Source organism: Bombina bombina, chromosome 6 (assembly GCF_027579735.1).
Source record: "Bombina bombina isolate aBomBom1 chromosome 6, aBomBom1.pri, whole genome shotgun sequence".
Taxonomy (NCBI): Eukaryota; Metazoa; Chordata; class Amphibia; order Anura; family Bombinatoridae; genus Bombina; species Bombina bombina.
The window spans coordinates 731,399,807-731,412,544 of NC_069504.1; the positions used below are offsets into that span (position 1 = coordinate 731,399,807).

At 37.8% G+C, this 12,738-nt stretch overlaps 1 protein-coding gene across 3 annotated transcripts in view; it reads right to left on the reverse strand.

Moving 5' to 3' along the window:
* Positions 1 to 12,738, reverse strand: part of LOC128663560 (patatin-like phospholipase domain-containing protein 6) — a 453,640-nt gene that overhangs the window by 298,696 nt on the left and 142,206 nt on the right. For all 3 annotated transcript variants that reach the window (XM_053717940.1, XM_053717939.1, XM_053717938.1), the window contains exons 7-8: positions 11,852 to 11,932; positions 1,670 to 1,798 (exon numbers count right to left, since the gene is read on the reverse strand). In XM_053717940.1, coding sequence (XP_053573915.1) covers positions 1,670 to 1,798; positions 11,852 to 11,932 — 210 coding nt within the window. The remainder of the gene's footprint in view (positions 1 to 1,669; positions 1,799 to 11,851; positions 11,933 to 12,738) is intronic.

The window sequence follows — 12,738 nt, forward strand, 5'->3', positions numbered from 1 at the left end:
CAATTTTCTACTGCTTCTATATTATTTATCTGTGGTTTCACAATCCCTTCCCTAAAATACTCAAGATATTTGGTGAGAGTCCACAAGAGCAAAGAGGGGTGAATGATGGGCAAAACAAACCCTGCCGCTAACTTTACAGAATAACAAGGGTGGGACTTATGGACTCTCACCATCATTTTTTCATGAAGTTTTCTTTCATAAGATGGTGATAGTCCACAAGACCATCACATAAGGTATCTTATACCCAAGCAGCAAAATCCACTAGACTACCATAACATATTGGGAGATAATACAGGTAAGTTTAGAGTGTTCATGAACAGATAAGGCAGCCAGCAGTACTTTCCTGCCTAAGAAAAGGGATAAACGTCAAAATGGTTGAATTTAGCTAAAGTATGTAAAGAAAAACAAGTAGCCACCTTGCATATCTGGTCTCAAGATGAAATGGCTAAGGAGTAGTTTTAAAGAACTAGTTATAATTCAGTTCACTGCACTTGGTTTGTGCTAAGGTGGTAAAAACTATAATTTATGAGGGTTAATATGTGTATATACAATAATGGACAAATTCTCAATGAGTGGCTGGATTTATACCTATTTTGATGAGTTATGTATAGATAACAGGATTGATATATAACCTTTTTTATATCTTGTTAGAAAAGTATTCTGTCAGTGTTAAAATTGGGTGATCCCTTTAAATTATTGCCCCATTTTCACTGTGGTAGTTTCCTTATTTCCAATTAGGTTACATTTGTACCTTTATATAGGGGCATGTGGGAAAAGAAACTCAGGTCTATGATTAAGGCAGCTTTCGGCCAAAAAGTGTAACACCGTGTCTCTTACCCGTGATTTTATGCATTGAAGATGTTGCTGTTACTCTTTCAATAACGTGAAGTTTTTTTTATCTGAGCCCACATTTTTTACTTTTTATGTGAACCAGACTTGCCTGCAGAGCAGAAGTGTGGTCAACCAAGATAAACAAAGTATAAAATTATATGGTCAGGTGCACCAATTGAAATCCACTCACACAGTCCTGGTTGTAGGCTCATTCATGCTGCCTTGGACTAAAATATACTTTGTATAATCCATATTTTAAAAAGAAATGTTGAGATAAGAAGGAGGTTCTGGAAGTTCTGGAACATGTTTTGCCCACATAGGAATGGTGATACAATAGACTTATTATATGGCTCAGGAGCTAATCAACTCATAATGGTCAACATAGAAAAGTCGGGGGATCTGCCACTAGCTGACAGGCCACGCCACAAAGTAGGAGAGCTCATGATTAATCAACACAGAAGAAGAAGCTTGATAAATAGTTACCATTGGATCAAGGAAAGATAGATGAGCAAGAGCCTTCAGATTAAGACAAATTTCATACAAATGTGTTTTAGTACATTTGTCAGCACCAATCTCACATTAAGGCCTCTCAGGTGTGAATAGAAATAGTAATTACATTTTTTAAATTTCCTTTTATTTTTAGGCTTGTTTTTTTTATTACCAAGGTAAATGACCGTTAAATGGGTACACAGACATTTGTATGTTAAATATTAATTACCAACGCAAGCTAAAAGATCATGTAATAGGATGAAGGTAGCTGTATACATAAATAAAAAATCAACTATTTTTCACAGTTTTTTGCTTTTCCTACCTAAATATTCTCCTAAAATGTTCTCACCTGCACAGTACGAATCAGGCACTCTGGGTACTTGTGAAAAATATTACAGAAGGTTTCAATGGGTAGGCGCAGCAAGGTACTTTTCTCTGTTGCTTTAGCTGTCACTGTTCGGTATGGCCGCTGGTGACCCTGTTCATAGAGAATTCAGAGATGGCAGTCAATCTATACATAGGCTTGTGCAGAATGTGTACAATTCTAATAGAGGGGAGCCTATCTATTTATCTATCCTCAAAATCATTATACAGAGTTACCTTTTGGGCGGGGGGGGGGGGGGTGTCTGCACCAGGGCCCTCTGTTGAGTAGGTCCACTACTGATACCAATGATTGTAACATATTGTTACATATGTCTTAAGGTATAGATGAACTGAAACAGAATAACAAATAGGCATATCCATATATCCTAAAGAATACATAGCTGAAATAAATAAAAAATAAAAAATTGTGTATGCACAATGAAATCTATTAGTACCTTAAATTGTACCCACCGATAAGCATGTATGTGTGTCTGCAAAAGTATTGTAAAAAAAAATTGTAAAACCTAATAAAAAGATAGTATGATATACAGTGTGAACTGTTGTAAACTCAGGGATTCTGTTTTTGAATTGTCTTTATTTTTGCCTGACATGTTGGTGTTATATCTTTCACTTGGATGTTATACGTTGCACTGAGTAATTACAACTGGATAAACAAAAACTGTGCCTGTCTTTATTTCAGGCTGCAAAGCAACAAAACGTGATTATTTTCAAAGGGGGTGATTCTTTTGAATACCCACTGTATCTTATAGACTGATGCTAACACGTACATTAAAGGGTGTTCTTTATGAAGAGGAATCAGCCTAATATCCCCATGTTGCTGGTCATTGGGGCTGTAAATTTACTTTTTGCTCAGTCATTTACACTCTTTTTGTGGTGGGATCTTGTAGTGTCTCTCTTATTTTCCATTTCAGTTTTTTTTGGCACACCTAGTATAGGACTCATGTAGTTCTCATTTATTTGTTAAAGTACCACTAGGGAGCCGCAGATAACTGCTGGCCCCAGAAAAAAAAACTGCTGCTGTGCAACTAGCACTGTTCTTTGACTCAGCATTAGTTTCCGATTTGCAGGGTTGATTGTGACAAAACTACATGCTCTAACAAATGAGAGCATGTAATTTTTTTCACTATAATGACCTAAAAATGTTAAAGTTGATTTTGTATTAAACTATATATATATATATATATATATATATATATATATATATACTGTATATATATATATATATATATATATATATATATATATATATATATATATATAAAATAAGTAAGTCTTGTCAAAGGAGGCACTCACAGGTCTTAATACCCATAAGGATGAAAATATAACAGAAGTGGCATAGTTACAGTATTACTGCTGATGACCATGCATATTTGACATATTAAATATGCACTTTGTATATTGTTCTTAATTTTATGTTTGAATGTGTTTAATACTCTACTTGTAATATTTTTATAAAAACAGTAATATCATTGTGTTCCAAAACATTACAACATGGAAGGTTTTACAGAATCCCTCTCCCATATATCACTTGAGGGGCATATTAAATTGTCTCCCAAATTCCCGTATAGATGCCTGGGGCTTCATAGGTTATAGGAATATAGAGGATTAATTTCAAAAGCCTCATGGGGTATATAAGATCAACCCAATATATTTGTAATTATTATCTCAATTAAGATAATGTTTCATTCCTTGTTTGTTTTTTTTCTTTAAAAAGTTCATTTTGTTTTTAACATAATTCAAAATAATGTGCCCTTTGGGAGGTTCAGCAAGACATGACATTTCTTTTGTATTCCTATGTTGAGGAAAAAGAACACTGTAGGTGTTTCTATGAAGTGACAAGCATAACGTATCCATTGCTATAACATTTTTATTAATAATAATATGCCTCATATTTAGCAGTGGTCTTTACAACTTTTCCCATTTCTTCTACTGCTCTATGCTCAAAATTTGAGAAAATTTGCCAGACGCTAAATATTATCAATATCTATGGAATATGAGTGGTAGTAACAATTTAATAATACAAATGTATAGAGAGTTATCATAGAACGTATCACAAATAAGACAGTAAGATGTGAAATACTCATAAAACATAGTAATCAAATAATTGTTTCTCTATATATATTTGTATATACATTTAGTTTAATTTAAAAAATTGCTTAGTATGTTAATCTACCTAGTAACTATTCTGTCAGATTATTCCTATTGGGTTAGTGTCACGAACCAAGCCTCCAGACTAAAAAGTAAAAGAAAAGGTCTGGGAGGCATTCTGCTTGAACGGGCTGTGTGGGGATTTGAACCTGTGGCTCTGTGCTTACTACTCTGTTTGCTTGTATGTTGAGCCACAGACAGTTTTACCAGTTTAGGAGTTTCAAATGCAATAGCATGCAACTTAAAAGAGATGTCAAATGTGTATTATTCTAATTGTATTTTCACCTGTGCAAAACACAGCTGCCCTTAATTTTGAATATAATCAGAGCCAGTCCTGTGCAAAACCTCCCTATTAAAGGCTGGCTGTTAGGCTGCATATTGTCTTCACATTGTTTCTGTTTTGTCACAAGCCAGAACCTGTTTCCTGTACTTCAGTAAATATTTAAAGGAAGACTTCACCTTTGCACCTGTTTACAAGGTTGTTTCCTGCTTTGTGCAAATCCTGCACTTCAGTTATTATCAGGAGAAAGACTTTCCTTTTGAATCTGTATCTCTGCTTACTTGTTTGTTCCTTTCCACTCCTGGCGTATGTGGACATAACATACCTGAATAGTATATATTTAAAATACCCTGCAAGTATTTGCTCAATCAAAGTATTTTGTTATTTAAATAAATCTTATATATTTTCAATCTATATGGCTTCTACTAATCTTCATTTAAAGCAACTGTTCCAGACAATGAGGCTCTCACAAAATATCCTTAGAAAGAACATGACAGTTAGAATCCCCGGTACATCACCTCTGGTCGGAAGATCCGCAGTGATGCGACCAGAGGCACATTTAAAAGTTGCCGTTCTCTGTTGTGAAGACAGTCACCTTCAATAAAGCTTCGGCGAAACGCGTCAGGTGATGCGAATGGGGGTCAGAGGCTTTTGATGAATACTATTGCCATCCAGGTCTGTGAATTTTTACATGAACTTTTCAAATAAACGTTACGTTTTAAACTTTTACCGTATTTGACTTGGAAGATATATTGTGTATCAGTAAGATATATGAAGATTTAACTTACTACGAGATTTACTATATCGCCTATCACACTATGGCTACATAGCTTAAATCTGTTAACTATATACAGTCATGGCCAAAAATATTGGCACCCCTGCATTTCTGTCAGATAATGCACCACTTCGCCCAGAAAATTGTTGCAATTACAAATGTTTAGGCATTCTCATGTTTATTTCTTTTGTTTGTTTTGGTATGACACAAAAAAGTGGAGGGGAAAAAAAGCCAAATCTTACACATTCCACGCAAAACTCCAAAAATGAACTGGACAAAATTATTGGCACCTTCTCAAAATTGTTAGAAATAATTGCATTCCAAGTTTGGGATGCTCCTGTAATTTGTAATTAAACTCACCTGTATCAATTAACAGGTGCTGACAATATAGAAATCACAACTGCAACCAGTTAAAATGGTGAAAAAATTGTCTGAGGATTTGAGAACAAGAATTGTGGAAAAACATGGACAATCTCAAGGTTACAAGTCCATCTCCAGAGATCTTTATATTCCTGTGTCCACTGTGCTCAACATTGTCAAGAAGTTTACAGCCCATGGCACTGTAGCTAATCTCCCTGGACGTGGACGAAAGAGAAATTTTGATCAAAGATTGCAACAAAGGATTGTGCGAATGGTGGATAAAGAACCTCTATCAACTTCCAGACAAATTTAAGCTGACCTTCAAGCACTGTCAGGGTTTTTTCCCTGTTGTGTTTGCCATGTGCTGCTGGCAGCCATTTTACTCACCTCTCTTCCTGACTATGGTGCATTGTGGGGGATGCTGCTCAATTCCTGCACTTCCTTTTATGGCCAGACTGGTGTGCATCATCCATGTGAGACAAGATGCAGTCTCAGAATTGTGATGTCATCACTTATTATTTAAAGGGCCTCTGTTCAGTATGCTTTGCCTTTGCGTTGTCTCACACCTGTTTGTGAGAGTTCCTGTGTATTACCTGGCTGCCTGACGTCCTTCCTGGTTCCTGATCCCTGGCTTGTTCCTGACTCTGCTGTTTTCCTTGTTCCTGATTCCAGCTCGTCTGACTATTCGCATTGGCTCCTGACTCGGCTTGTCTGACTACCAGCTCTGGTTTTGATTCCTGGCTTGTTATTTGACTTGTGGACTTTTTATTATTTTTTGCTATTAATAAAGGTGTGATTATTTTTGCACTTCTCTTCTCAGTCTGATTCCTGGCACCCTGACAAGCACAGGGTACAAATGTGTCAGCTCGCACTCTACGTCGCCATCTAAATGAAAAGGGACGCTATGGTAGGAGACCCAGGGGGACCCCACTGCTGACACAGAAACAAAAAAAAAGCCAGATTGAAGTTTGCCAAAACTCACCTGAGGAAGCCAAAATCCTTTTGGGAGAATGTGCTGTGGAAAGACAAGGCAAAATTACAGCTTTTTGATAAAGTCCATCATTCTACTGTTTTCAGAAAAAGAAATGAGGCTTTTAAAGAAAAGAATACAGTCCCTACGGTCAAACATGGTGGAGGTTTACTGATGTTTTGGTGTTGTTTGCTGCTTCGGGCACTGGATGTCTTGACTGTGTGCATGGCATTATGAAATCTGTCAGTGTCAGAAAGTTGGGTCTCCGTCAGAGGTCATGGGTTTTACAGCAGAACAATGACCCAAAGCACATGTCAAAAAGCACCCAGAAATGGTTTAAGACAAAGTGCTGGAGAGTACTGAACTGGCCAGCAATGAGTCCAGATCTTAATCCCATAAAGCACCTGTGGAGAGATCTCAAAACCAGCTGTTGGGGAAAAGAACCCTTCCAATCTGAGAGACCGGGAGCAGTTGGCGAAAAAAGAGTGGTTCAAAATTACAGTAGAGAGGTGTAAGAAACTCATTGATGGTTACAGGAAGGGATTTATTTCAGTTATTTTTGCAACCAAATATTAAATTGAGGGTGCCAATAATTTTGTCCAGTCCACTTTTGGAGTTTTGCGTGAAATGTGTCAGATTTGGCTTTTTTTCTTAACTTTTTTGGTTCATACCAATAACAAAACAAAATAAATAAACATGAGAATGCCTAAACATTTGTAATTGCAACAATTTTCTGGGCGAAGTGGTGCATTATCTGACAGAAATCTGGTAATATTTTTGGCCATGACTGTGTATGTATGTATGTATGTATATGTGTGTGTGTATATATATATATATATAAAGTCTTAATAATATGCACTCACTTCCTCAGACTGAGGAAGGGGCGAATGCCCCGAAATGTCACAACCTAATAAAGTGTGCTGTGCTTTAAATCCAGTGAGTGCATATTATTAAGACTTTATTTGATGATTTATGCACCCTGGTCTTGAGACTTTGGCGAGTGGGAGTGCGCTACCATCTGTTTTATTATATATATATATATATATATATATATATGCCTTGTATAGAGGATCTATATAATCAGGGTAGGTTAGAGACTCTGTATACATTGTTAGCTCATACAGATTCTCCCCCACCCTTGAAAAGGTATGAAAGCAGGCAGTTTTTGAGCTTCTGTAAGGCGAGCAGGGACCAAGAAAGCAACACTCAATGGGAGAAGAGGTGGAAAGGATGTTACAGACTAATAAAGTCCCTTATGATTCATTATACCATTCTGTTTTTTGATTACTGTAGAGAAAGTATCTGGGTTACGTGGGAACGTGAGTTAACTAGTGATATCTTTGAGCAAAAACTTGAGAAAGCTATACCTCTAACCAAAAAGACTCTAAATTGTACCTGTTCCTGACAAGTGAGGCAAAATGTGGAGGCAATGTGGTGAAGTGGGCTCTGATCCTCATATTTGGTGGTCCTTCCCGAAATGAACAATTCTATGGGACAACATCTCCCTGTGCTCCTCCATAGGGGTTTTAATAGTTAAATCACTGGTGAGTGCACTCTGTCATGTAATTGCTGGTTGGGTCCTATGATATCATAAGATACTATCAATTTACATTGTTGGGGATACCAAATTGTGCATAGTGAGAGCTTGGAAGAAGCCGGACCCTCCCACAACTGCTATTGCGGTAGTAATGATAGAATTTTTATCAGGTATGGAGAAGAATGTTTATAAGGCACAGGATAGACTAGATAAGTACTGGGAAATTTGGGACAGTTGGCAGAACAGACCTGATAAATAGACTGGGACTATTGCAGTATCTCTAGTTTGAGAAGAGCTGGAAAGGGACTTCAATTTGAAAGCTTCAGTGTGACCTTAGATTAAGTAGAAGAAATTGGGAGAGACTGGGGGGGTGGGGGGCTCTGCTTATCTCATTCTGATGTGTCAGATATTCCTTTCCCCAATATTTAAAGAGGAAAGAAAAGAAAAAGCTATTTGGGAGAAAAGTTGTATTTCTTTTCTTTTTTTTCTTCTCTCTTTCCTAAAACCAGCATAATGTGTGTGAAATGGCACTGTATTGAAAGTATATATATTTTTATTTTTTTTAAAGTATAGTGTAGTGTTAGGTGTAATTGTAACTTAGGTTAGTTTCTATTTTACAGGTCAACTTCTCTCCATTCTAGCTAGGTAGCCACTAAATAGTTAATAACTATTCAATAGCTATTGTACCTATTTAAAATAAATTGAAATTTGCCTGTAAAATAAAAATAAATCCTAAGACAGCTACAACACAATTATTATTTATATTGTAGCCATCTTAGAGTTCATTTTTTTTTTTTTTTTTAATTTTTTATTGAGGTATAATATAGACTTGATACATAAAGAAAGAGAACAGTGTTAATCCAGTAACAAGGGATCATAAGAGAAGGTTATACGCAGATAACCTGAGGCAAATTACAAAGTAAAGTTCAGATCCTTGAATTGTGATATTACAAGTCATTTACTTGGTACTATTGTCAAAGAGAAAGAGATAACAAATATATCTACTGTTAGATAGCGTATGAACAAGTATAAAGGAAAAGTATACAGCAGGTAATGTGTATAGTAAAACGATACAAGGAAACAAAGACCAAAAACAAACCTTAAGTACCATAACTGGAGTGTTAGCTAGATAAGAAAGTGGATATATGACGCTAAAACCTCATTTTTTATATTAATTGATGGGATATGTGAAGGGTGTGTATTATTGAAAAAGCACAGATATACAGTCTGTGTGGAAAGGAGCAACCTTAGGTGTACTAAATAAAGAGCGGTATATTAAGACTAGAGGGTGAGAGTTAAATGAATAAAGTTCACACCTGTCATTATGAATTGATATTATTTGTTGAGGGGGAGAGGGAATCAGCGGGCAAGAGCCGCTCAAATTTGGGAGCATAGGGGGAAGGGAGAGATAGGTGAGATAATGCGTTTGCTTAAGCTTAAGGACACTACTAATAATATTTTGAACTAATGTTCGGACTTATATGTATTGAGACTCTGCCCCAGTGTTGCAGTCAATTATCTTACGCAGCTCTATGGGTCGCCATGTGTGCTAAACCTGACGTGGGGTTGAATGAATGCTCTGAGCAAATTAGCAATACAGCTGTCAGTTGGAGAGAGAAGAATGTGTGTGGGGATGTAGAGACCAATCCTATATACGAAAACCTTTTGAAGGGTGCAAAATAAAAAGTTCAAGCGCCAATGGTGCCTGGCTGCCACCTATTCACCCCTAGAAAGGATTCCTATCTAAACACTATAAAGAGCTGTCGGTCTTTCCAGTACTGCCCCTAAGATTTACTACGCTGCCTCGGCCGCCGGCAGCTTTAGTATTGAGGTTACTTAAATAAGTACGTAGGGAAGTAATATCAGCAAAACTCATCTGTAGTAAAAGGTTTGATGGGTGTAGAAGAATCTGAGGGTATAGTTAGAGGGCTAATAAGTAGGATGGTAATAGATGGTATTAGGCGGAATGTTATGGGTTATATGTTGAATAAACTTCCTGCAAAGCTAATTCCACACGAGGTTAATGTGGCCCCTACAAAGCTATCCACAAATGACCAGTGACTACCCCATGAGCTGTATGACATGGAAGGTGGAGGGGACCTTGATGAGTTTGATTCGCAACAACAACAAAAAAGAAAAAAGGGGGTTCAATTGGTGATGAAAGATTGCTTGGTGGTTGGTGAGATCAATAAAAAAAAGAAATACATAAAACAGAAACAAATAGATAAATAATAGATGGATAAGACAGAGATGTGTCTAGCTAGGGAGTCAAGTCAATTAGGCGACTAATGTTAATATTTACACTCTAGGTATTGCTATTGGTTCTGGAGGGACTGCGAGCTCCCTAATCTAGAGGTATAATTGTGACTAAATATAATTACTATACCTACGAATGCTCAGTAAAGTGTGCAAACAGGCCAAACAGAAAATGAGAATACAACCTAAATATATAAACAGCGGAGTAAACTACCATAACATTGGTATAGGGATACTATAAATGAGGGTCCGATGGTGACAGTCAAAATCTAGCCTACACCTAACCTGTAAGGAGGTAGCACTTTGGAGGGAGTAATTTCCAGCAGTCCTGTATTTGTCTATTTTCTACCAAGTATAATCGTGGAGGGGTGGGCTACGGTTCTAGGAGAGTATGCGGTCATGTGAAGCTTCTCCTCAACATTAGTAAGGAAGCATGTCAACGCCATCTTTCGTCGTTTGTAGTGAGCAGGCATGGCAGGGACCTCATGGCCATGTTGGAGCTCTCGTCAGAATAAAAGGAAAAATTCCTCTGACAGAGTGTTTCCGCAACGGTCGGAGAAGATTATTCGACATTAGGATTTGTATATCTTACATATCTGAGTTCAGCTCCCACTAAGGGGTCATGGTAATCCTTTGTATCCGAGCCTCATCTTGTCTGCCGGATTATAGGAGGGGACCGCTCTTGCTGCGTCTCACAGTTATAGGGAGGAGATGAGTTCTGTGGCAGCTGTTCCGCTAGTTCTAAGAGAGCCATCAAACTCTGCTTGAGATCCGCAAATGAGTTATCTAAACACACTAGGGTGCTACATTCCTCTTCCATTAGCGAACCCATGTTGCAGCGAGTTTCATACGACCCAAAAGGCTGTTCTCTGAGTGTTTGGCAGCGGGAAAAAAAGGGATAGTCCAGATAGCTTCCTGAGTGTCCGGGTAGAGGGTGGGGGTTCCGTGGCCCTGATCTGGGTATATATCAGTAAAAAGTAGCTGGTCCGGAGCGCTCTAATGAGTGGCTATACTGTGTTCTTAATTACTCAAAGTCATTGTTCTGGAAGCCACGCTAAGTTGATATAGGTAAAGAGCCGGTACCTCATGCGATCAGGGCCCCTTCATGTAGGAGTATGATGTTGCAGCTCCTGCTCTGCTAATATCTCGCAAATAAAGAGTCCTGAGAGCTCAAATCTCTAAGCATATGATCATAGAAGAACAATAAAGGCTTATTCTTGGCTGGATTTTTCAAATTTCAGCAAATATTATATTTGTGAGCAGGAGCTGTAGAGAAACATGTCTCTTCCCTGTAGTGGCAAACTCTGCCCCCCCTTGAAAGTATAATTTATTGTGAGCCTTATATATTATTTGTATTTTATGTTTATATTCACTCGGCATGATAGAGCATATCTTCTTAGTAAATTTGTATACTTAGTATTTCCAGGTGCTGTGAAACAAGAGTTACACTTTGGATTCTTCAGCTGTAAGCAAGCTAAGGGGTGTTAATGTTCCGTTATGTCATTTAGCTATTGTTTGTATCTGTGAGTTTTTGCTTCTACAGGAGGAATAGACTCAGTATGAGACCAATGGACTGTTAAAAAGACTCTGTGATCTTTTGCTGCTGTTGAATTCTTGCGATTGAAAGATCTGGAGTATTTGCACTGCATGAGATTTGATGCGTATCCGAATGATTTTCTTAATAACAAGTATTTATGGTGTCCACTGTTTGTAATATATTTATCCTAATAAAACTTAAAAACAAAGCAGTATTATTAAAAAAAAAGCTCTTTAAAATATTAAAGTTTTTATGCTGCCTAGAAAAGTTCATATGTTCCTTACCGTCAGTACATCCAAGATACTAAGCAGACTGTGCACATTTTCACCTGGAGGAATAGATTTCATATACCACTGGGTGCCATCCTGAAGGACAGAAAGAAACTGAAGCTTAGGAGTCTGAACCAAAATTCAAGGGACACAAAGGGGCAAAACAGAAATGCACTAATGTGTTAAATCATTTTATTATTGCTTGTCTATAACTATGTCTTTAAAGTGAATGTAAACTTGAGCATACTCGCTCAAGTCATAGGATAGAATTTAACCCCTTAACAACTGAAAAAAGTTCCTTAACGACCACCGACGTACCTAGCACATCCTCGCGATCACTTCCAGCCGCTCTCAGGGTATTGCAGTGATGCCTCGATATTGAGTCATTGTGCAATACCCTAGGTCAGTAACCAATGCAGAGAGGACCACTCTGTGGCCCTCTATGCATCGGCTAGCGATGATGCCAATCGCTGGTGATGTGGGAGGGTTAGGAGGGAGGCGGGTGGGCGGCCCATCGCTGGCAGGGGGCTATAACGATAAGCGCAGTTCCTCTGCCCACCATATTGCTCAATTGATTGACAGATGACGAATCTCCAATCCACTAATCATTGTTTGTGCAAAGGGGCTGAAAGCTCCGGGGGGAAACAATGATTAATGGATTGCAGATTCGTCATCTGTCAATCAATTGAGCAATATGGCGGGCGGAGGAACGGCAGAAAATCTCAGATCAGTATATACTACAAATTTGATGAATGAAAGTTTTACAAATTTTCTAAACTCTATCCTATGACTTGAGTGAGTACACTCAAGTTTAAATTCCCTTTAACCCCTGCAAATGGGTTAAACACATAGGTAAAGTCGGCTCCAGATCTGCAATGCCCTTCTAGGAGCTACCTAACACA